The sequence below is a fragment of the Spea bombifrons genome, chromosome 4 (genome assembly GCF_027358695.1).
Source record: "Spea bombifrons isolate aSpeBom1 chromosome 4, aSpeBom1.2.pri, whole genome shotgun sequence".
NCBI lineage: Eukaryota > Metazoa > Chordata > Amphibia > Anura > Pelobatidae > Spea > Spea bombifrons.
In genome coordinates this window covers 57,291,114-57,317,730 of record NC_071090.1, presented here as the reverse complement: position 1 = coordinate 57,317,730, position 26,617 = coordinate 57,291,114, and the positions used below count along the sequence as shown (strand labels likewise).

Below are 26,617 nucleotides of genomic sequence, written 5' to 3'. Positions count from 1 at the left end.
ACAAGATAGATTTTAAATCTGAGACTCCTATCAGGAGTATCTTTCTCAGATCTCTCATCTTTGTGAGAAGCATCATGTCCTTTCTGGGATAACATCAGCAACAATTGCAGCCCACTGGGATTTAAGACCCTTTAAAGCATTTCTTCTGCAGACCTGGGGCATACCAACAGCATCGCTAGACAACCTGGTCCTGCATCCGTCATTTGTTAGACTGTCATTGGTGTATAGAGTTAAAGAACCCAGAACAGGGGCTCTCATCACACCCGAATGTCAGACGATATCTACAGACACATCCCTGATGCTCTAGGAAACCTGCAGGTGAACAAATTAGAGCTCCTAGCTACACTGAACACTTAAGGATGGACACAAAAGATACCACAAAAGTGGTTTATCTGTAAAAGTTGTTGTTGTAACATATCACAAAGCAGAGCTCTGCAAGGAGTCTGAAGTTATAAAGACCCACAATCCAATATGATGGGATCTTAAAAACTCAAGTTTTGAGTCACCAGCAAATGACTGCAAAGGGAGTCCAGGTGTTTTAGTTTTAGTGCTAGTGCTTGGGGCTGGCCCCAAATAGACTTTATGGCATCACTTCACAGGCTACCCATCAGACTGTGAGTTAGTCTATGCCCTACCCTTCCCTATGGATTTAAGGGCACAAATGATAAGGGAAGAGGCAGTGATTTGGTAGAGATTTTGTTGAACAGAATCAAGATAACAATGACAGAACATATATGCCTAAGCCTGCCCTGATCAGATGTTCTACATCGGGGTACAGGAGGTACATCACAATTCCCTCAATAGCCTAGCTTTTAAGAGAAACGTGCTACGAAGTCAGGGCTACAGGCTAAAGTTATTAGTACCATGTTTTACAGTAGTAAGCAAATACCTATGGCCATGCTTTAGAACTCATGAATTAGTATTATGACCAGAGACAATCTGGATTTGTGGTTGTAGATATACTTCATTTTCTTTAATAAGGGTTTGACAGGATACTTACACCAACATGGCAGCCGAGTGCTTTCATATAGATTAAAATTGCTGTCCATCTATAAGTAAAACATCTCATCCAAGAAACATCATGGCTACAACCCCCCATGCTCCACCACCAACTTTGTGTTGCATCATATAATGCTTGAGAATAGACAAGGAAAAAGCAATCCGTTCTAAATTCTTCCACTTTTGCATCCATTCTACCTGCACATTTCCTACAGCAGATACTATGTGCCTTCGGTCTAGATTATTTGCACATTACTCCATATGAAAGATGTTACTTTTTATAATACAATGATAGCTTGTAACCTTACAAATATCGTATAATACAATTGCACTGGCCATCCATTATGATGCATACATTAAACTGCATTTTGAGTACATTTCTACATAGATGTGTGAGCGAAAGGAGGCTCAATTAAAAACACAACCCATACAGTAAAAAATACTGTGCAGCCATCCAACATCAATGCGATTGAAAAAAAATGTAATGTAAATTATTTTTCTAAAGGCAACATAATACATTCAATTGCAATTTTATTTCAAATCAAAATTAGTGCTCAATCTGTATTAAACAAAGATACCAGAAATCTAGCATACATCAGATATAACAAACTCATTTTCCTATTAATCAGTGATTTCCATGTTAAATTTTCTGTGAAAATATACAAATCTCCCTGTAAAAGTGAACTTACTAAAAACACAAGTAATCAAAATTTACATTACAGTCACCACTGAAATAAATCCAAGTGCCTGGATTGTGTTAAGGCACGGCATGACTGGATTTTGAGGTAAGGTTGTATAGTTAGTTTTTCTCAGCATGATGTGCAATCATTCTGTGTATGCACAAAAGTAGGTGTTAAAGTGTCAAATGTAGTGACATTTTACTTTAGGCACAAATACACCCACAACGTCAAACACAAAAGCTGGAAATAATCCAACAATTCTGAAGCTTCCTATGAACCCAGTTTACACTTGTTTAAAAAAAAAAAAACATACAAAACAAAACTTCTATCTTTCAGTTATTCTCAGAATAAGGGATACAACATTTATCATTTTTTGAAAAGACTGTTTTTGTTTTCTCTGTGACCAGGCCCATCATGGAAGCATCATCCTTTTGTAAAGGAGAAAAGAAAAAACAGTACGATTCCATAATTTCAGCATGTTTCATTAAGAACATGATTATGGCTGCATTGCACTAAACTGATTAATAAATTATACAATTGCTAAGCGCTTGTTACAAACGAACAATTATTTCATATGTACAGTATTTCACATGGTACATATTTTAGAATTCCAAGACTTGTGACAGGAAGTGACCTCATATGTATTTGCTTGTATGAAAAATAAGTGACCAAAGCAAAATATTTACATAAAATTAAATAAATTTGGAGTCTTAATTTACTCCAAAACAAGAATGTTAGCACTGTACATGCAGTGCTCAATGTCAGCATTAAATTATCATCAAAAACAAACATTTCATCTCCAAAATGTGCTTTGCTACAAACAGATAAACATAGATTGTGGTCAGTAAATGCTTTGTATACTCAAAGCAAATCTCCTTTCCTGTGGAATATAAAGTACGGTAAAGCAAAGAATCTACACATTTTAACCATGCTTTACAGATAAGGGTATGTACACAGTTTTGATATTGTGGTTATATAGATGTGATTAATATGCAGAAAGTCGAGATGAAGCATGTGCTTCCTGGACCTCTTTAACCATTAATATTCGGGTCAACATTTGCTCCATCACCTCCTCGTTCACAGGCTGTACAGAGTACCATATAGGGCTATTTGGTGCCACCACTGGTTCAGGAACCAAGTAGAAGGCATCTGTAGGTCCTCGGGCCCCCTGAGGACTGAAAACAATAGAAAAAGGTGTTTAAAGAATATTGGACTAAAACACTGTCAAAATTCTGCTGGAAAATGCAGCTTTTCACATTCAAGAGCATCCAAAAACACACAAATGTATCCGTACGTTTCTAGAGATAAATACAATGGGTTTGTCCCACTTGAGTCATGTTGACATTTTCTTGATCCTGTCTAATCCTGACCCAACATTTCCTGCAGTATGACATCAATATTTACTTCTCTTTGTATACGAAGTGTACATTTCACACATAATCAGGTATCGAGATCCTTTCACATTAGAAACTTGCTATGAGAGAATGTGGTCGAGTAGTAGGGGTTTCAAAGAGTCCAGACCATTATGGAATCATATTGAGACTTCACTTGTTGCTTTATATGCATCAGTCCCTTATTAGAACAGATCACCATTTTAATAGAGCGCTGTAATTTTAGCTGCACCTAAAGCTCATTACAATATTCAATTGTCTATACACAGTAAAAGACAAAAGCAAATTATATATGTACACATACATCTATCTCTCTATCTATCTAGGAACACATACCTTGACCATATCCAATTTGTGTCAGTACTTTTATTATAAACATGCTACAATATTTTGCAACAAAAAATGTTAATAAAGGACCTCCTCACAATAATGGCAATATAATGAAACCAACCGCTAATCAAACACATACCATTTAAAGCGATAAAAATCATACAACTTGATTGGACACTGCAGAGGATTATCTGGGTTTTCAAGCTGTTCCACATAAGTTTCTTCTGTCACTAGTGAAAACAAGCCATATAAAAGTTTGAGAGCATGTCAATTAAAAAATATTTTCGACGTGCACCCTGCATAATTTCGCTGCAGTTAAATTAGTACAATAAATATATTGATACTGTTGATAATGCTTTGCTAAAGGATAGAAGTTAATATTTGCATATAATGACTCAGTAGAAACTATTTTCATCATTTAGGCTCAATTTTCTCCGGACATTTACTATACAGTATGCACATTTACGCCAGGGTTTAGTATCTGTGAGCAGATTTTTATAATAGCCTCATATGGGTAAGAAAAAACATTCCCTACAAAAGATCATTATTGTGGTTATACCCTTGATAGCAAGCGGAGGAAGAAATGCTCAATTTTTCACGAGAGCCATGCATTTTATTTGAAAACTTCTTTCCTTATGCCATTACATATGAAGGATCAGGTGTTACATTTTATATGTGGCTATTTTTGGCTGTTTTTTATTCTGTAAAACCCACTGAGTGAATTTTACGGTTTGCTTGTGCCAATAATTGGTTTCATAGTCAAGTACTCACTCATCCTAAATGAAACAATCAATTAAAAACAAGTGTGAATTTCAGTATCAATGAAACAGTATTTGTTTAAGTGTCCCTGTCTCTACACAGACTGAACAGCATTTTACTGACCAAGCTAATTGTCTTACAGCTAGTCTGTCAGGGGCATGGGGTCTCTGTTTAAGTGTATTCCCTGTGAGCTTTCCCTTTGCCCCTAGGCTCAAAATCATGTCACTGGGTTGCAAGACTGCCCAATAGCAGCAAATAGAGGGCTAAGCATATCTATGTACCACATGTTTTGTTTGTTTAAGGTAACCCCTTTGTGATGATAGAAATAATAGTATGTCACTACTTTGGGTGTAGTACTATTAAATCCCTACTGGTGCATGGGAGATCAGGCCCCCAAGCTAATGTGAGAGGGCTCAAGCCAAGCGTTCACACATAACAGGGTATTTCAATTCCCAAACTTCCCTCACTCTGACAGAGATCCCAATTGGGTCTCATAGCAGGTTTTCCTGCTGTTGTTCATATATGTGAGCAGAGCACAGCTGTTCAGCAGAAATGCTTAAAATGCTGTCGCCCACAAGTGTAAAAACGCCTCAGTCCTGAGAGGGTTAAACAGACATGTTAAAAACACACATACAGAGTCTCATTTGCTTGTAAGCATATGAACACAACCACATCGAACATGTGAATACAATCCCTTTTACATTCACGTTTGCAGGCTATACAGTCGCGGCCAAACATTTTGAGAATGACACAAGTATTGGTCTTCACAAAGTTTGCTGCTTCAGTGTTCTTTGATATTTTTGTCAGATGTTACTGTGGTATACTGAAGTATAATTACAAGCATTTCCTAAGTGTCCAAGGCTTTTATTGACAATTACATTTATGCAAACAGACAATATGTGCAGTGTTGACCCTTCTTTTTCAAGACCTCTGCAATCCGCTGTCATGCTGTCAAGTTACTTGGGCCATGTCCTGACTGATGGCAGCCCATTTTTGCATAATCAATGATTGAAGCATGTCAGAATGTGTTTGTTTGTCCACCTGCCTCTTGAGGATTGACCACAAGTTCTCAATGAGACTAAGGTCTGGGGAGTTTCATGGCCATGGACCCAAAATCTAGATGATTTGTTCCCCAAGCCACTTAGTTATCACTTGTGCCTTATGGCAAGATGCTCCATCATGCTGGAAAAAGGCATTGTTCATCACCAAACTGTTCTTGGATGGTTGGGAGGAGCTGCTCTTGAAGAATGTGCTCTTGGCTGAGAAGCAACCCCACACATGAATGGTCTCAGGATGATTTACTGTTGGCATGACACAGGACTGACGGTAGCGCTCACCTTGTTTTCGCCAAATAAGCTTTATCCCTGATTCCCCAAACAATCAAAAAGGGGATTCATCAGAGAAAATTACCCCAGTCCACAGAAGGCCAATCCCAGTACCTTTTGCAGAAAATCAGTCCGCCCTTGATGTTTTTCCTGGAGAGAAGTGGCTTCTTTGCTGCCCTTCTTGACACCAGATCCTCTCAAAGTCTTCACCTCACTGTGCGTGTAGATGCACTCACTGGTGGCGCCCCGATCCCGCAGCTGAATCAACTTCAGGAGACTGTCCTGGTACTTGCTGGACTTTCTTGGGCACCATGACGCATTTTTCACAACATTTGAACCTCTCTCTTTAACCCCTTCAGGACGGACGCTTGCATACTGCATCTTCCCTTGAAGACCACAGTTTTTTAAAAAAATATTTAAATTCCGTGCTCGTGATTCGCTTCAAAGCGATCATGTGCACGGAATTGAGGGGGAGTGGCTGCTACGGATCCCTGGGGACACCCAGTGGTCAGTAGCAGCCTCCCCTCGCGATCCCAGCATTCATAGCAACGCTGGATCGCGCATCATCGATGACGTACCTGGTACGTCCCGGTCTGCCAGTGACCTTTGACAGGAAGTACCAGGTACGTCCCGGTCTTGAAGGGGTTAAAGTTCTTGATTATCCGATAAATGGTTGATTTAGGTGCAATCTTACTACCAGCAATATCCTTGCCAGTGAAGCCCTTTTTGTGCAAAACAATGACGACAGCCCGTGTTTCCTTGCAGGTAACCATGGTTAACAGAGGAAGAACAATGATTTCAAGCACCACCCTCCTTTTAAAGCACCTGTTATTCTAACTCAATCAGCATAAATCGAGTGATCTGCAGCCCTGTCTACGTCAACACGAGAATCACTGACATGATGTCAGCGGGTCCTTTTGGGGCAGGGCTGAAATGCAGTGGAAATGTTTTTTGGGCTTAAGTTAATTTTCATGGCAAAGGGGAACTTTACTTTTATTCTCAAAACGTTTGGCCACAAACTGTAGTTTAAATATGCCAATTTTGGAAAAAGTATACTTTCTAGCAATTTTTTTTATTTACCTTTCATACCGGTTTGCACTGGGCCATATAGTCGTAGAAAACGTATTGTATTGTTTTTATCTTTTCCTATTCCTGGATTCTTCCTAGTTTGCTTTGTGATTTTAGAGAAAGCCAATTGTGAATGTTGCTCTACAGTTTTCAAAACAAAGTACCTAGGAAAGATGGAAAAAAAATGAGAGCTAGCACAATTACACTGAGGGGTAAATTTAATTCAACCCATAACATTTTTTCCATATTCAGATGCCGCATTCACTAATCTACTAGTCAAACTGTCTTAGCACAAAAAAGCAGCACTCAAATATACAGTACACTGTTATAAACTTATACTGAAACAGTACAAATGTCAGGAAAGAACACATGACCATGTGGATACAGAACTAGGTTGTTAATACCAACATGTAAGAATAGTTATTAATGTTACATATATAATACAGATGCCAGGGATGCCTAGACATTTCAATATACTTTGTGGTAACGGCTTAAAAAGTTACTTCATGACCTGTAGTGACAAGTAAACCAGGCACAATTTCAGACACACAACCTCATCACATGCTGGAAAACGGTTAATAGACAAAAGTTTATGGTTTTACCTTTAGTAATACAATTCGACAAAAGCACAAGCTTGGATGATATTCCTTTGGCTAATTAACCTGCAGACACTCCCAGTTTCTACTTACTTGGTGTTGAAATACATTAAAGTAAAGAGTAGTGTAGTCGGAGAATGAGCTCCAAGCTGTTTACAGTCCCACAACATTTCTTCAGACACACAAGTGGGTATTATGTAACCTGCGTAAAAAAAATCTGCAGTGAATAACCGATTGCCAACATTTCAAACTACAAAAAAAAAAAAAAAAAAAAAGAAGAATCAGAAAGCCTTACCAAAGGGATTTACACGTGGGCACCATCCTTTAAGGACTTCGTGAAGCTTCTCCAGAAATTTAGAATAGTAAAGATCAGCAAAGACATTATCAATACGGTTGTTATTAAACATGTGCTGAGAAAAGAAAAAGAAAAAATAACCCAACATTATTTTAACAGAGACAGTTTCTTACATTTAACCTAAAAACATAGTTTACATGTCAATTTTTATATCCACTATTTAAACGTTATTTTAAAGCTAAGCACTCATAACCACACTCCAGCAAATTAAAAAATAAAGAGACACCACACTTGCCAACTTAAAAGTAAGGTTTACTGAAGGGTAACAAAGTATTCTATAAAAAGTACCTGCCTTGAGATCTCTGTCACGGCATAGACCTCACCCACCCCATGTGGTGTAATTAGAGGTCGGGAGCAGGTATGCATTTTTCAATTTTATTATTTTTAACTATGTGTTAACCTTTCTATCCCACCGATATGGGTTCCATGCACCCCATTTGAGGTTTTCCCATTACATTTAATCCATCCCAATCCTACTATGTGGGCGATGGAAAGTGGGAAAACATGGGTAGGCTTTATGCCCAATTGGCAACAGTCCTACCATCTACACCACAGCCTTTCCACAACATCATGTAACCATACCCATTGTAGGGAAAGCAAATACAAAAGTGAATCTCAATGGAGAAAGGAAGTCCTTGCGAAGACTTGCCCAAGGAAAATTAGGAAATGAAAAATCCCGTAAACATGTAAGGAAGATGGTCATCAGGGAGAAAATGAGAGGCTGCCACAGAGTCAAGTTTTGACTTTAGTTGACTCATGTATCAAGGCTGTCGGCTCACTCATTGTAAGGTAGACTGCATGCAGAGAGGAGAGCATTGGTAACCTCCAGGCTTCAGTTAGTGTTCTCAGGGCAGGCAACTTGCAAAATCAAAGTTGCAGGCACTAATGTAAACAAATCATATTTAATAACTACATGAGTTGTTTTGTCAGTTGTAGATATGCAGCTTAAGTTGTAGCACTGACTAACAAAAGTTTACTTTTTGGTGACCCAGAGGTTACAGCATTCCTCATCCATGATGGTAAAGGCACTGGAAGGTCTTAAATACAGCTTACAGACATGGGAGATCTTAATTATGAAAAATATTCATACACTGCGTGTTGTAAAGGGGGTACTCATAGTCTAGGTTCCAACTAGTTAAGAAATGTAGCATCACCTGGCAAGTAAAAGGTGATGAGGATACCCATGCTTTGGCTGTCACCACAGGGACAATACAATATTTTTTATTCTGAATGAAAGAGGTTTTAGTAACTTTGCACAACATTTTGTGCATTGAGTGTTTTGGGATGTAACTGTACGGGTTTCTAAACCTGCTTGAAAACAGCCTACTACAAAACGACACAGTGGGATGTTAACGTAAGAGTTACTCAGTATTTCAGAAGCAAAAATGTCATTTTAATCTGCATAACAGTATACATTAATGCTAATATTGAGTTAGCATTAATTTCTAAATGTTTATGCCATAACACATTTAAATATTCAACTTTGCATTGAAGAGGGTTTGGGAGATGTTGCCATGCACAGGTCTGGAATTAATCTGATTTTTGTTTCATTTACTATCACTGCAAGCCATTGCCCACAACATATTCTAAGCCCAGCCAGAATTGTATCTCACAAGAATGATTTGTCGTAATTTAGCTGTTCAAATCACATCTGCTAATAAGATGCAAATATTAAACATCTTCTGACTTTTCCATCAGCAGTCCAGGTCAATTGTACAATACCTGACAATTCAGTATCAGGACAGGGGATCCAAATAACGATGTGCTAAGTCTAAGTGATCAACAGTCACCATGACAAAAAGGTAGCCGTGATTTTTAGATCAAGCTCCTAACATCTGTGCCATTTTATATTGATCTCTAAGGCTGTATCTCTTTATGGCTCTTCAAAATATAGAGATGACTCCTAGATTTGTCTGTCTGACTCCTAACTTCTAAATAACTTTGCCTGACATTAAGCTTATCCGTAGATCAGCTCATGTAAGCTTTTCTAGAAATGTTGAATAGGGTTGCAAGGATGCATGATAAAACAAATTAGTAATATAGGAAAACATAGCAAGTAATGTTCTTACCCTACTAACATGACCGGGGCATTACTAAAAGGAGTTTCTTAAACATGAGAAATAAAAGGCTGGAATTTAAAGGGATACATTTCAGCTACTGCTGGTAGAAACCAAAAGTATAAATGGAGTTAAACAAAGCAGTATATACAATGTAGATAAAAGATTTATATTTCAAAAAAATGCTTGTTATCTTGTTACATTACTAGAACATTTTTGCAAGAAACTTATAATAAAAATAATAATAATTGTCAAACAATGCCCACAATTTTACTTGGGCTTTTTGAAATTGTTTTTATATGCCTGAAACATCAATTATGTTTACAATCTCTACGTACTCCGCAATAGGCCAAGCACAGCAACAATGCTTCTCTTGTATAGCTTGTGGTACAAGATGAGTCATAAGGTAGCTATAAATTAGTATCTACATTGAGTTCCAAACCTCAAGGATAATGTAGTGCTTTGTGTGGTGTAGCAGGTGCACATAAAAGGAAAAGCCAAATTAAACAGTAGCATTTTATATCATCAGCAAATGTGCTAGCACAAAAGGTTACACTATACAACACTGTGAAAACGGCATTCTCATGGTTACAAAGCCCACAGACATCAAGAATCACACCACAGAATGTTCATGATCCTCCTTGATATGTAGTCAAGTAAAGTTTTGACAATAAATGACAAAACATATCATGCACACTGGGATAAAAAAGATGAAATATAAAAAGTGGTTGAACAGCTTTGCTCTGAATCGGCTGAACGGGAGATATATTTACCTTTTGCATACAAAGAAATAGATAATACAACATGTCAGCATCATATGGGGAACCATCATGCTTTCTGGCTTCTTTGGTCATTAGGCACAATCCATAGTTTAACTCTGCTATTGGCACAGATAGAACATCCTCCTTATAAATGATTGGTCTTCTACCTGTAACCAAAGCCAATATAAACATTAAAATGTACATCACCAAAACAAAACCAACATCTGTTAAACTGTTCCACAATTGAATACAGCGATAAGTAAAATAGTAGATCAGGAATAATGCTGGGCTTAATACTAAATTGATATGAAGTCTAAGTTTATATATACATCCAGATATGGTAGATTGAGATTTATGTAACATAACCAGATTCATACTTCCAGGTCGCAACATCTTGTTTTCAACCTCTTTCTGAGTTTCCGCATTTTTAATCTGTGCCCAGGTCTTCCAAAATAAAGCTCCTTCATCTGGCTTAAGTGTGCAAGGAAAATCAGCATTATTTTGCAATCGTAGGTGGGTCTCAGATGGAGAACACTGTAAGCCTTGAGACTGGAAAAACAAAGACAGTTAGCTACAAGTAGTTCTTAATTTAGCTTGATGATCTTGTGTATCAACAGAATATTAAAGACATACTGAAATGAGCAGGGACAATTAAAAAAGGCTACACAGTCAACCCTATAGGTTTATAAGCAGCATACAAAATAATCAGCACTAGTGAAAAGTGCTATAAATGATGAAATCAATAGAAGACATTTCATTTCTATAAAATATTTTAGAAATAGCAGGCAAGACCTTGCTCTGAGTTTCCTATAAAATATAAATAGGACTTCTAGTCACCACACTGTGAGAACATTAGGACAGAATGTTCAAAAAACTGTACTTTGTATTCGTATGTTAAACACTACAAAAAAACTTGCACAGGAATAATAATAATAAAAAAAAAAGACAATTGTATAAATGTTAAATCCAATCTACCTCTAAAAAAATGTATAATTGTTTTATGTTCTTGGTTTGTATCTTTTGGACAAACGGTAAAAAGGTAAATAAATATATTTTAAAAGAAAAAAAATTAAATTAATAATAAATGAAGCCAACTACCATTTTCTTTTTATGTGTCACATACTATTGTAAGGTATGGCAACATCATGTAATTCAAAGCAATTGTGACCATCGACATCAAAGTCATGTGTAAAAAAAAAAAATATATAGTTTTAAATGTTTATTTGCAAAGCAGCCTTAAGAGGGGACACATTCATCTATTTCCATCAATACCAGATAAAAGACATACATAAATAACACGTTTGGAACAACGAGGACTCACCTGTACTTGTTGATCCCAGTATTTGGATGGCTGATAGACTCTTCCCCCACTTTGTACAGACAATGGAATTTGAATATTCCCATTCATGTTGATTAATTGCATTGGGTATCCAGATGTACCTGGAGCATGCACAGATTTTTCAGATATATTCTTTTTTGCTTCAAAGCTCTCTTTACTCTCCTCTAATTTTATACTGCTTGTACTCAATGGAATCTCCCCCATTTGTACACCACCACTGCTGTCCTGAGGAACAGATGTGTGCATAATTGTCTGAGACTCTGGACAAGTAGCATGGGCAGAAAATATTGCCCACGACTCTACATTTGGTAGTTGCCCAGCTGTTGACGTACTTGCAGGCACTAATCCATACAACTGACTACTATCCACGGTTAGCAGCTCTTGGCGAAGAGGAATGTAAGTTTGTTGCTGGTTCTGAACAGGCAGAGCAAGCACTGCAGAATTATTCTGTAAAGATGAATGGTTAATAGAGTAACTGTCCTCAATTGGCAAGTCAAACTTTCTTTTTTTCACTGGCTGTGATAACCCTGATGAGCAAGACCTTCTATCATGTGAGTTAGAAGTACCAGCAATGCTAGAGCTCTGTCCTTCAGTGACAGGTTGGCCCTCCACCTGATGCTCCAAGGCTTTACTTGACTGGCTTGTCTGCACATCCATATGGTGTCCTTGTCTTAATTGTACATGGTGCACAGGAATGTGATGTTGATCAAGGGTAACACCAGGACTGACAGTAGCATGTTGCAAAGGTGATGCAATGGGCCTAGCGAGCTCTAACAAAGAACCTGCCACGTCAGTACTGTCCATATAAAAATAATGGTTCCTCTGCTGATACACAGATATTGGAGAATGTACAAACTGCTGCAATTCTTCTGTACCCTTCCCATTGAGGGAGTCTAAAAATTCCTTCATACGATGAGGTGGTATTGTCTGGGCTTTCATCCTCAAATAGTCTTCATATGGAATGGAGTTTTCTAAAGAATGGTTCATCGTTCCGGTAACTGAAAGAAAACCTGACCACAACAAAGAACAACGTTTGGTTCAAAAATAAAGATACTAAAGATTTATTAGGTCCATTTAAAGTATGTATAAACTAGGGCAACGTCTGCCAAAAAAATCCTTAACAACCAGCTGAAGTTTAATACATCCAGCATGTATTTTTTTCTTCTGGTTCCTAAACGCAGCATAAAACTGTCCACCCCTGCATGTCATAGCGAGTTCCACAATTAGTATATCTGAAAATAATCACATCATAAGTAAGTAGATTCTCATCTCAATTTACTTTAAGTACCCATGCATGGTTCAATTTAAATAAAGCTAAAAAGAATAACAAATAAAGAAAGAAAAACTAAATCTAAAGAAGCATTCCGCTAAATAGTGGCTGTGCAGAGACTCTCAGAGGGCTTCTACCTGAAGCCTTTTGTGGGGGATGCACATCTAGGCTGCAGAAGATTTTAAGGTACAAAGTTAAAAGGGAGAAACTAAATCACTTGGGTTAACAATGGAGATCTAACCCATAACAATGTAAGAGTAAAAATAATTTTTTTAAAAAAGCTTAAGGAAAATAAAAATTTTATGTAAGCACTGCAAATCATACCTAAAAGTAAATTATGTTGATCATATAAATATAAGAACATAGACATTAAAATATAATGCAGTTTCTACCAAAGATAATATATAAAAGTATAAATTAATGTTCAATAAATCACAGTAAACCCAGAAAAAGGAAGATAAAGTACAACACATGAAATTGTAAGTTTTAATTTAATGTAGGGGCAGTATATTATACAAAACAGCAAGCAATTTACAGAATGAGAACAAGAAGTGCAAATTACATATTTTTGCTCCTATCTTTTAATACAGACACTAAATGATGTCTGGACTGGTGTATATATATATATATATATATATAGGGCTGCAACTAACGATTATTTTAATAATCGATTAATCGGCCGATTATTTTTTCGATTAATCGATTAATCGGATAAAAAAAACAATATGCAAATTTTTCGTTTATTTAAAAGAATTTAATGAACTGGATGTTAAAAAACAACTTAAAATTTACATTAACATTCTTATTTTGTTATGATGTAATAAAAAACAATATTTTCAAAGTACAAGAACCCAAACACAATATTTATGAAACAAAATAACCCCAAACATTCTGAAAAGAGGTGGACTATTACTGTTCAAGAAACTTTGCCCCAGCACTTTGCACCCAGCACTTTGCACCCAGCACTTTGCACCCAGCCCTGGCACTTTGCACCCAGCACTTTGCACCCAGCACTTTGCCCCAGCCCTGGCACTTTGCATCCAGCACTTTGCACCCAGCATTCAGCACTTTGCACCAGCACTTTGCACTTTGCACCCAGCCCTGGCACTTTGCACCCAGCACTTTGCACCCAGCACTTTGCACCCAGCACTTTGCCCCAGCCCTGGCACTTTGCATCCAGCACTTTGCACCCAGCACTTTGCACCCAGCACTTTGCATCCAGCACTTTGCACCCAGCATTCAGCACTTTGCACCAGCACTTTGCACTTTGCACCCAGCCCTGGCACTTTGCACCCAGCACTGGCACTTTGCACCCAGCACTTTGCACTGTGCCCCTGCACCCAGTCTCTAACTCTGCCCTGCACCCAGCCCTGCCCCCACATTCTGCCCTGCCCCCACACTCACACTCTGCCCTGCACCCACTCTGCCCTGCACCCACACTCACACCCTGCCCTGCATCCCCACCCCCACTCTGCCCTGCACCCAGTCTCCCACTCTGCTCTGCACCCACACTCACACCCTGCATCCCCACCCCCACTCTGCCCTGCACCCAGTCTCCTGCCCTGCACCCCCCACCCCCACTCTGCCCTGCACCCCCCACCCCCACTCTGCCCTGCACCCCCACCCCCACTCTGCCCTGCACCCACACTCACGAACCGCTCTGTGCGAATGGAGCCACTCGCACAGAGCGAACCGCTCTGTGCGAATGGAGCCACTCGCACAGAGCGAACCGCTCTGTGCGAATGGAGCCACTCGCACAGAGCGAACCGCTCTGTGCGAATGGAGCCACTCGCACAGAGCGAACCGCTCTGTGCGAATGGAGCCACTCGCGCAGAGCGAACCGCTCTGTGCGAATGGAGCCACTCGCACAGAGCGAACCGCTCTGTGCGAATGGAGCCACTCGCACAGAGCGAACCGCTCTGTGCGAATGGAGCCACTCGCACAGAGCGAACCGCTCTGTGCGAATGGAGCCACTCGCACAGAGCGAATCGCTCTGTGCGAATGGAGCCACTCGCCCAGAGCGAACCGCTCTGTGCGAATCGCTCTGTGCGAGTGGCTCCATTCGCACAGAGCGATTCGCTCTGTGCGATCTGTGCAGAATACTTACCTCCGGAACGCGTCACATCCGTCACGTAGCTAGAAGGCGGAGACGGCAGAGCATGTAGCAGAAGCGGGGAACGCTCGCGGAGGTAAGTAAAAGGAGCCGAGTGCTCCAACAACGAATTGATCACTCGATTAATCGATAACGGAAATCGTTATCGATGATTTCCGTTATCGATTATTATCGATTTTATCGATTCGTTGTTTCAGCTCTATATATATATATATATATATTAGTATTTCTACAACCACGTTAAAATGATTTATATAATGTTGTATGGCGCTGGCAAAGACTGTAGGAATCGTGCCTTATAGCCTTCTACTTTACTATATAAACCTATTTTCATTTCTAGTTTTAAAAAAAGTTTAATGTAGATCCTGGTCTAATTAGTACAATACAGAGGCAATAGTGAAAATGTCCGTTACTAATGATTGATATTACTAAACTAAAAAGCTGAACTGTCTAAAATTTCCCTATTACATTCCATCAAGATACATCAATTCAAGGTATAGGCATCCGTTCTAAAGCGTCTCATAATAATTTAGCATTGGTTCATTAAATGACAAATTGAGTTAATTTCTTACATTGGATATGAAATCTCCTTGTATGCCGTATGACCCATATGCAGTTAGTGTGGCTCTTAAACGGTTTATTTTGGATGATTAATATTATGATCAACTTTTTTTCCATGAAACCGTTTGACTCAGCACTTGTCACAATATAGTGCACAATGTATGGGCATGTATAATATAAATATTGTCACATTTTGTAGAATAAAAAACCTCTATAATCAATGATCAATTGGATATTATCAAATAGAAAATGTATATAGCTATATTAGCCCAAAAGAGTCTTTAGTCCAAGTTAATAATGTTATCTTAAGTAAATGTCCCAAAAGCTTATGCAACCATCTTTTTCCATTTCCTAATAAAATGTGAACTTTGAATAAAGACTCCAAATATAGATAACCAAGAATGCTTCAACAGTTTTTCCTGTTTTGTTTTTTTTATTTATTATCCACACAATTAACCTATAAACGGTATCTAGAAATGTAGGGCAAACCCTTGTGAAACACACAAGTTAAACAAATTTGTATAAAAAAAAAACAAACGCATAAACCTCACTTTAAAAGTTTAGACGTTAGATCATTATAAAAATTCTATATCATCCTTTTGGTTTACTGTGATGAATTTAAGAATCATTTATGTTTTTAGATATTTCTGGTAGGTCCTTGATTTAATATTTGTCTTTTTATACATTTCTATGTATATGTAGTCATCTATTTACTGTTTTTATTGTAAACATGTTAATTCATGATTAATCTGATCTGATTTGCAGTACTTGCTCACAAAATATCTTTATTTTTCACCTATGTTCTGTTCTCAGTAATATTTTGTTTCAGGTTGGATCTCCATTGTTACAAGGTGTATTTAGTTTTTTCTTCTTTTGCTGCCCCTTTTTTCTCTTCACTTTTATTTGAAACTGTGAAATAAAGATAACGCTTTAATCGGCAGACCTGGATGAGATTTGTGTTCCTTATCGTTTTGTACTATATCACTGTTGATTGGTCCTTACAGTCTACACAAGGGCAGAGAACGGACCTAACATCAGGGCAGGCAACTAATTGGATATGTTAAATTTGCCATCTTTTGCCACAGATCTAAGTTCCTTTGATGTAATATCGTCCCTTGCTTTCAAAAATCCCCAAAACAATTATTCTGATTGTTTGGGGGGGGTATGAACTAGGTAGTTTTGATAAAATAATGTAGTAATGCTTCATGTCACCATGTCACCAATTAGCAAATGAGGCAGTAAACCATGTTGAATAAATAAAATGTAGGGGTTTGTTGCTGCTTAAATAAAAAAAATAAAATATAATTTGAAAGCTAACTGTAAAACAAACATTTTAAACAAGTTAAGAAAAATAAATATGTATACCTTAGTGTAGCATTTATTATCAAACCAGTGACTGTCCTCATGTCCAGAATGTCAATGAATGCAACAGCTGGCAGCAGATCATCCACTGATTGTAAACATAAAGCCCAGTGTAGTTGGCCTGTTTTATATTAGATTTACTAAAAGGGGGAAAAACAGTATTGTTAAACTAATTTGCACATGGATTATTTTAATGCAAAGAAAGTAAACAACTTATATAATACTCCAGTCTGGCTTGTATCTCTTTTAGCGTGGTCATGTCCAGTTCTACACCCATGCATGCTCGCCTACATCGGTTTTTCACATGAACAGTTATAGTCTTTCCCGCATTCAGATGGGTTTTAGGTGCAGGTTTGCATTTAGTTCTCTAGTATCCTGTTATTTTATTCTATGAAGTCAAGCTGCCTTCCAGCTAGACTGCTTAACATATTCCGTCCCTGCCTCTACCCTTATTTGATGATCATGATGCCCTTTATCTGGTGTCATGGGAGGTCTGTGTCCCTTGTCTTGACACGTTATTCCAGTTAATACTGTGTTACACACTTGACCCCCAATATACAATAAACACCAGGTGACTGCGCTTTACACACCCAATAAGTGTGAACATACAAAATGAGTAGATACTACCAATAATTGTGGTATGCAAAACTTCAGAGAGATATGTCAGGATCTCATAAGAAAAAAAAGACAATTATTATACGTTGTCCATATGTGCATCAATTATGAGATGTTTGATGCGCATACGGACAACGTATAATGAACCCCGCCACTCGGACCCTTTTTTATAAGAAAAGATACACGTATCGGATGAAGCCTTGAGCGAAACGCATCATATGTGCCAACGTCCATAGGAGAAAGGAGGGGCTTTTCACTGCTCCGGACATACAGCCGTAAACCAGACCGCAGCAGAACACGGGACGCCGCCAATATGAATTTGAAGACCGCAGAGATACGGGACGGCTGTTTTTTTATTTATTGGATTTTACCTATTTTCAGCTTTTGGAAGAAGCTACAGTAAACAACATTTTTTATAACCCCAACTCCCATTATTATTTTTCGACCTCGTGGGGTATACTTCAGAAAGGAAATAGCGTTCTGGTTCCGATACACGCGCATCCATATGGGCTTGGGAAAGCACCACTAACTGTAAGAGTCCATCTATTTCTTATTCTATATAATTCTGTATATTACACTATTTTTTTTCTTTTTCTTATATGAGATCCTGACATATCTCTTTGAAGTTTTGCATACTACAATCTTTACTACCTATAATTGTAGTATGTGGAGCATCTACTTATTTTGTATGTTCACACTTATTGGGTGTGAAAAGTGCAGCCACCTGGTGTTTATTGTATGTTTTTGTTTGAAGCGAAACAGTTGGGGTTTGTTTCTTTGGTTGACTTGCAGCACACAATTAGTTTCATCATTATTTATTTATCCCTTTTTATTCATAATTTACACACCTTGCGCACCAATCACTCCAGTTGAATTTATTTATACAGTGCCCGTCTAATGTGCCTATGAAATCTGCTGTATGGAGAGGACTTGCGGCAGCTTCTGTAATCAGTCTGTATAGTGGACTTGTTTAATAACTGTACTTTAGCTGCACTACTGGAACAACTAGCAAGGATGTTTGAAAACACATTTAAGAAGCCATAAGTATAAAACTTCCAGAAAATATGGTTTCATATGTAACAGTAAAAAGCATACGTAACCAAGTAGTCACTCAAATAGTTATCAAGATTTAAAGCAGGAACAGTCTACGGCAGGGCTTGACAAATTTGTTGTGAATCTAGACGCCAGGTAAAAAAGTTAGGAGCCAGGATTTTTTTAAACTAACAGTTGGTCAGGAGTGATCTGATCATTATCAGCATACTTACTAAACTCACAGTATTTGACCTGGAAGCACCCTGGACTTTCAGGTCAGTGCAGTTTTTTTTTTGTTTTTTTTTAACCCTTTCAATGCTGATGTTCCATTGGAGCACAGCATTGACTGATATTTAGTCCCCACAAGCTTGTGGGGACAAATGTTAACCCCTGCAATGCCACGAATGTGTCATACACAATTGTGGCATTGAAGGGGTTAACGCTGCACTGTCGCTCTCAGGGAGCGATCAGGCAGCAAGGGGGTGTTGGGGCTGGGGCTGTGTGGGGACCCAATCAACACTCAACCCCCTTTCCTGAAGCTACTTGTGGCAGCTGAAAACGCTATTGCAGGTTTTCCTGCAATCGCGGTTTCAGCCTACAGGATCACTCCGTGGGAGTGATCTCAGGCTCGGGGGCGGGCTCTGAGTGGCTGTGCTGTCTGCCCAGACTCCTGGGCAGACAGCAGCAGCAGCAGCGCCCCCGTGTGGTGACTCAGTCTTACATCCACAATTTTTTCTGGATGTAAGAGGCTGACAAAACCTAGGCGCCAGGACAAAATTCTCTGTCGCCGTGGCGACCTGGCGCCTGGGATTTGTCGAGCCCTGGTCTACGGTCCTAAGTAGCCTTACCAATGATGAATAAATATTAAAGTAGTGAATTTGGAAGGATAATGGGCTGAGTTGACCTCTGCCGGCATCTGAACCAGTGACCCTGAGAGGTTTGAGCAGCCTCTGCAGTCAGGGCATTCACCAACCATATGTAAATCACACATGAGCCAGCAGTACCCACCCAAGGAGCTGGGGGCCGGGAAGCAGCGTGAATGTATAGATGTGAACCTGATGAATCCATCATTTTATCTGCAGGCAAAACTACACAGGCTATAAGGTGTCAGCTAGAATAAAAGTGCATATGATGGCTGGAGGGTACCTTTACAGCAGAAAATATGTTTCTCTTTCACAAGTTGAATCGGTGGGGCAAGAGTAGTAGTATATATATAATGTGTAAACGTTCCATATAATTTTGTCAGCTGGAAAATACACAATCTGACTAATGAACATAATAGTTTCCAGTTAAAGATGATTAATGTAATTTTGGTTCTCCGGATAAAAAGCCTTGGGACAAAGCTGCGGTAGTTTCAGGGATGATTGTTCGTCACCCTTCTGGCAAGGGGCCAATAATTTCTTAAAATACCCTTCTCAATCAGGTGATTATCTACTTTTGAAAAAAAAAATGGTATAAGCATCTTTCAAGTGTTTTGTTTGTGTCTCATTTGATGCTACAAAAGTCTTGGCATAACCCACGATCATCCAATTTATGAGTGGGTATTTTTATGTCAGGGACAGTGTGTGTGCGCATGTAAGTATGCGTCACGGACATTATGGATATATGTGTGGCTACCAGTACATGGCCGTGGCTGCATCAGAGTCCACCGAAAAAAAAAAAAAAAAAATCTGACAACCACTATAATTTAAAACAGAAATGTCCAATAATGTTCCAATATTTTATGGACAAAATCTAATAGCACCTTTATAACAGGGCAGCGTTTGCCGATACATAATTCACAAACATGCCTGAAAACCATATTCTTCAACAGTTCAACTTGGAACAAACTATTTGCTTTTAAAGTATGTCATAGTTATTGGGTACTGCCAAACTAAGGGTACATTTTTTCACTGTTCAACAGCTACCCCAGTTGCAATTGTTTTGATCCAAGTAACATGAAAAGTCGTAACGCCCATGTTAATTAAGGCCTTTGCCAGTGTTATGCAGCATATTTTCACTGCACTCAAATTATTTATTCATAAAGAGTACTGTACTTACATTAGTACATTCTGGGACTAATTTAATGCACTGGCAAAACGGAAATGGCTTTTTTAAGACTCAATTGGTTCTTGTACTAAATCGTAACATTCTAGTTTAGATACCCCCAAAAAATGATCTCCATCAAAATAGCAGTTTTAATTACCTCTAGGCACATCAGGTCCTCACGAGCCTTTGCATTTTTAAGACAAATATTGGAAGTTTAAAGCTTTAACCCCATTGCTGCCAAGTGAATTAAAGGTCTAAACCATAGAGTTTTGTCTTTAATGTAATTTGAATCAGCCTACAAAGAGCTGACGTCAGACTATATAGTCACAGGGAGGTGGGGGAGGCACAAAGAGTAATTTCTTCTAGTTTCTCATTAACCAGATCCTTTGTGTTCAAAGAAACATATGCTTTATATGTATACAGACTGTATATCTGTGCAGACTGCTAGCTAGAAAACATGTAAGGACAAAAGATCACATTATTTCAGCCCACCTTGCACAGAAAGGTAAGATCTAACAAGAATGGAGTATTAACATACACAACTGTAACCTTTCAAGGTCTGCAAGGAATATACCAGAACCGTCGAGCATTACATTTAAGACTCAAAGGTGGCCCTGGTATTTATGCTTCCCGATGCGTGAATCCACCTGGATGAAAGTTTTCCCAAAATCAAGTAGGAAGGAAAGGTGTTTGTCGCTTACTGATTCAAAATGTAACGGTAAATATTTGTTATACAAACAAGAAAAAGGCTACATTGTGCCGCAGCCTAAATTTACCATACCGGTTTCTAAGCCAGCACTAATAATACATTTTAGCACGCAGCTCATTTTTATATTCTAGACCTAAAAAAAGCCATTATTATTATTCATGCAATCCAAATAAAATCCATATAGATACAGCAATGCACTTCCTATAACTAAAGTATAATTAGCATGCCAAGTATAAACAATGGCTGCACACAAAATGACACACAGAGGGAAATGGTTTCCCAAACACTGCTGCAATATGGAGAAGTGTTTGGAGAGCAATTCAAACCGGCAACATAAAGTAATAATGTACACTGAAGAATGATGAAATCATGGCCTTTCCCCTTCGATTGACCAATCACAGAGTAGCTATTTGGGGGGGAATAAATGTGTACACAATAAAGTTACTTACGCCCTATCTTTAAAAATCAAGCAATCAAATATGCATATTCCCCTGTTATTGGGTTTATTAACACATTCATAAACCCAATCTGAACTATTAAGAGAGTACATACGTACATCGCACAGACATACGGACAAATAAACAGACGCGGGAAAGGACAAAATCGGACTAACTTCCAGGTGTGTTATATATATCGATATCTTTCGTTATCCCTACTGCTAGATGGGCCTGTACGTAACACGCCTCTGGCAGGCAAGAGGTTAACCCCTCCTCCCTCAGAGCGGAGCTGCCCCTGGGACTCCCGCAGACCTGTTGGTGTGTCAGGTCCTCAGGATACAGCGTCTCTGAGCAAGAAGAGGTTAATGCTTCGTAGTGCAGTAGGGCCAAGGCTCAGGAAAAGTTGCTGTGTTATTCCTCCACGGAGTAGGCTTGTGTGACAGCGACATGGGAGAGCGCCCGTCGTCTGACACGATATAGTACATAGAGCGGCCGCTGCTCTCCATGGCTGTTGCTATGGGTGGATAAGTTGAGTGGCGCTGGGCTAGTCAGAATACCATGTCATTTATTTACCTCTTTGTTGTTGCTTCCGGGCTTGATGCGGATTCCCAGGATCGTGGCAAACCTCATCTACGCGCAGAGGAGGGGTCGCCGTGAGCACAAGCTCGGAGCAGGAGGTTAAGGATAGCCCGAGGTATTGATAACGGGGTCCCGCCTCCTCCTGGCGCTGTCACACACATACATACACACAGCCACCAGTGTCAGAGGCGGTGGGGGGTCCGGGGCGCGCCGGCAGCCATCTTGGATTTACCCACGAACTCCGACCCCGGCTCTACAGCAGAAACGTCGGGCGCGCGCTTCTCACGGAACACAGCGAGTCGTGCACGCGCGCAGCTACTTCAAGTATTTAGGCGCGTGTGAATCCAGTAGCGCGTTCTCGCCAAGGCGTTCAGTCCGCGATGCACGCAGCAATAAATCGTTAATTAGGGAACCAGCAGAAAATAGGTCTGCGTAGCAAGAAGGCCACTACTGTTCTTTCTGACTCAATGACTGTCAATGCTCACCTTGTTGTTTAATGCATTAAAATAAAGCGGGTACGCAAACGCTTGCTAAGTTCGCGCACGTATGCCGTTTTTTTGCAGTTCACGAGCTTTGGTTCTCCTATGAATATTATAGCTTGTGCCTTTCTTAGTGTTCAACTTCAAGCGCCGTCTGTGCATATCGTCTAATATAACAGCGCTCAATGGTTTACGGCATTGAACCTCCTGTGTGAGTGACATGTATTGAAGGATTGAGCGGGATAAAACGGACGGAATATTTCTTTGGCGTTTGCTCAACATATGCACTTGATTAAACGCATAGGAACATTTCTTTAAAAACGGTGAAAGCGAAGTTTAGTCAGAACGCAACCCCCCCCCCCCCTTAAGCTATAGTAATATTTAACGCATTTGGAAAACTAGCTAGGCCTTAGTAGATGGGGCTTTTTAAATTGAAGAGGCCCCTTCCTGCTTTATTTTGCTATTATATATTTGTCCTGGAAACCACCTTATGGTAGGTGACCAGATTTTTTAAATGAAATTTGGGGACTTTCTTTTTAAATTTGCAAATGGTCAAACTATGTTTGCAGTGTAATTGGTATGTGTTTATGAAGTGAATGTATGATATATATACGTTATTTATCACATTTTGTCCAAAAACATATTTTGTTAAAAAACAAAAATACTTTTTAGACTCTTTTGGTCAGAGCAGCAAGGGCCTGGTGCTGAGGATTTTAAGCCTTTTTATTGAAATGAATAAAATAGAATCTCGGCATCCAGATGTAATGGATAAAGATGAAATGAGTGTTAAGCAGGTAATATAGGATAGAATCTTATGTGATGTGATTGGGAGTATATCACTACACTACATTTCTGGGCCTAGAATGTTTTGTCCTCTTAAGTCAGGCATGTCCAAACTTTTTTCGAAGAGTGCCAGATTTGATGAAGTGAACATGTGCGATGGCTGACCATTTTGCCTGACATTCTTTGAACCATTAAAATGAAATGCAAATTAACTATTATATGCAAAGTTTATTGAAAACGGCATACTTTTCATTTTGTGACCTGGATGACAAATCTAAACAGGTGTTAAATCACTCTGCCTTTAATATAAAAAAAACAGGAAGCTGAGATATGTCAGGAACATTGTAAAGTACATTACACAAAGTAATAAAGGTTGTCTGTCAACGTTTAAGTTAAAAAAATGTGAACAGAAACATAACACCAAGCATACATGTGTTCAAATATATTTATAACTGATTTAGACCAACTGACATTAACTGAGATTTTATAATGTATTCATCTCTATTGAAAAAAAAATTTCCTGCACTAACGTGAAGAGTGAAACTGAGATCTGGACTGCAGCACATAGACTAGGTCATCAGATAATGGAATTATAGCACAGTCACGGACAGTCAGGGGTTAATGAAGGGTATGACAGCTTGCTACCACAGATTCGTATATGCTCCCTTGTCTGCTTTATACAGTATGTCCAAAAAATATCTGTTCAACCTTTCACTCTCTACTGGATCTGTCCCATCCTCCTTCAAGCATGCTACTGTAACTCCTATCTTGAAAAAGCTCTCTTTGGACCCAACTGATCTGTCCAACTAATGTCCCATCTTTCTGCTTCCTATCACTTCCAAGCTTCTTGAAAGAATTGCTTACGCCCAACGAACTTCCATCATTGCAGATGGTTATAGGATATTTGCCTACTTCCCAAACCTGTTGTGTTTATTGGTTTGTGGGTTTTTTTCTTCAGAACAAAAGTTAATCTACCTGCAGGTCTGCTTTTATATTTTACGTTGTGAGACTTGAGAGGATGAGGGTTATGAAAGCAGTACTGGTAGAATAAATAGAGTTTTATCACAAAGTTTCCTAACTCCTACTCCTAACCTGATCCCCTTCAATCTATATTCCTTTCTCAGCATTCTACTGAGACAGCCCTTACAAAAGTTACTAATGACCTACTCACTGCTAAATGCTAATCCTACCGGAACTTTCTGCTGCTTTTGACACTGTGGACCCCCCCCTGCTCCTTCAAACTCTTCATGGTCCTGGTATCTGTGACTCTGCTCTCTCCTGGTTCACATCCAGACTTTCTGATCGTACCTCTCTGGTACCCCAAGGCTCAGTTCAAAGACCCCTTCTGTTCTCCCTTTACACTACCTCATTTGGCAAACTAATCTCAATGTTTGGCTTTAAAAACTACCTGCTGATGACACCCAGATTTAACTATCCTCTCTTCTATTTTACAGTGTCACTATATATATATAAATATAATCTGAGATCATTTTATCGAGTGACCACTGGAGGTCATCCTTTCCACATATTGTGTCAACATTAATCGAACTCTCTAGTAAGGTAAGCCAATACACCTTAGCAGATCTGTCATTTGTATTTTATACTTTTATTAATCACCTTAGAACAGCACAAGCAATTTTAACATGCTTTTTTGTTACATAACAATTGGTACTGGCTAAACATATAACTGAAACAACATTTTGACATTTCAAAGTGCCATTAAACATGTTTTACTCATAAAAATGATTTAACAAAATCTTTATTAAAAGTGATGTTTCCAAATTTGTTAATTTATAAGGCTGAGAAATCCCCCTTTACTTAGCTGCAGATAATTTCTCCCTATAGGCCTTTTCTATTCTCTTATCTGTTCAGCGGGTCTCCAACCATATATGAGCCAACTGTGTCCAAAAGATGGATCTGACTGTGTTATAGACATAGTCATGTCTTGTATGGTGGCTGAACAGGTTTCAGCAGAGTAGGTGGAATAACACAGATGTAAGCCAAAATGAGTCCCCAACTGTAAGGTTTGTGGGGTTGGAGCACGGCACAGAAAGACACCAGGTGAAGCAGCAGACACAAAACACGTTGACGTCCAACGAGGTCCCCACCTGGCGAGGACACGCGTGGATGAAGACGCCGGCGTTCCGAGAGGTCCCCGCCGGGCGAGGACACACGCGGACGGCGGGGGTGAATGGTAAGGTCCTGACAGGACCCCCCCCCCCGTAGACGCGACCTCAGGGGGCGTGCAGGAGCTGGTTTGCCAGGGTGTGTCCTGTGAAACGCATGTATCTTAAGGGGTGCATGGAAGTTAGATGGTGGTTCCCAGGTACGTTCTTCTGGACCGTATCCCTTCCAGTTCACCAAGTATTCCAGCCTTCCATACCGTAGACGCGAGTCCAATATATCTTCTACTTCAAATTCGTCAGATCCCTGCACAGTGATGGGAGGAGGAGGTGTTTGTGGCTTCCTGTGGTGAGAATCCGGAATCCATCGTTTTAGAAGGGATACATGGAAAGTCGGATGGATTCGCCAGGTGCCAGGGAGGTCTAGACGAACTGCTGTTGTACCGTATACAGCCGTGATAGGGAAAGGACCAAGGAACTTGGGATTCAGTTCCTTTGTTGGTCCGGGAAGTTTTATATGCGCTGAAGACAGCCACACCTTGTCGCCTACTTGATATTGTGGTGCAGGTCTTCTACGTTTGTCTGCATATTGTTTATAGTCCAGTTGTGCCTTTCGTAAGTGGTCCTGTAGGGTGTTGAATCCCTGTTGAATGAGTTGGAGCCGATTGACAGCAAGAGGAACCGTGGAAGAACAAGGCAAGTCAGTGTGGAACTTCGGGTCATAACCGTAATTGGCCTTAAAAGGAGTCATCCGAATAGAACTCTGGAAGTGGTTATTGTAAGTGAATTCGGCCAATGGTAACATCTGATACCAGTCATCCTGAAGGTGTGAAATATAGCAACGGAGATATTGTTCCAATATTTGA

At 39.4% G+C, this 26,617-nt stretch overlaps 1 protein-coding gene across 2 annotated transcripts; it reads right to left on the bottom strand.

Annotated features, from left to right (window-relative positions):
- Positions 1-1,513: 1,513 nt before the first annotated feature.
- Positions 1,514-22,627, bottom strand: LOC128490525 (transcriptional regulator QRICH1-like). 2 transcript variants are annotated; one of them, XM_053462429.1, is made up of 10 exons: positions 22,361-22,627; positions 16,970-17,106; positions 11,643-12,892; positions 10,699-10,870; positions 10,334-10,488; positions 7,444-7,558; positions 7,242-7,350; positions 6,565-6,716; positions 3,540-3,630; positions 1,514-2,854 (listed from the first exon to the last, which is right to left on the bottom strand). In XM_053462429.1, exons 3-10 carry the CDS (start codon positions 12,645-12,647, stop codon positions 2,665-2,667), a joined length of 1,989 nt encoding a protein of 662 aa, XP_053318404.1. In that variant the 5' UTR covers positions 12,648-12,892; positions 16,970-17,106; positions 22,361-22,627; the 3' UTR covers positions 1,514-2,664. The 2 variants fall into 2 exon arrangements, with proteins under 2 accessions (XP_053318404.1, XP_053318403.1); XM_053462428.1 differs by having other exon boundaries at positions 11,643-12,670.
- Positions 22,628-26,617: the final 3,990 nt, after the last annotated feature.

Coding starts and splice junctions, on each gene's coding strand:
- LOC128490525 (XM_053462429.1), bottom strand. CDS start 12,647: ATGAACCATTCTTTAGAAAACTCCATTCCATATGAAGACTATTTGAGG. Junction 7,351..7,443: donor CCCACGTGTAAATCCCTTTG/GTAAGGCTTTCT, acceptor TTTTTTACGCAG/GTTACATAATACCCACTTGT. Junction 6,717..7,241: donor TTAATGTATTTCAACACCAA/GTAAGTAGAAAC, acceptor CATCTTTCCTAG/GTACTTTGTTTTGAAAACTG.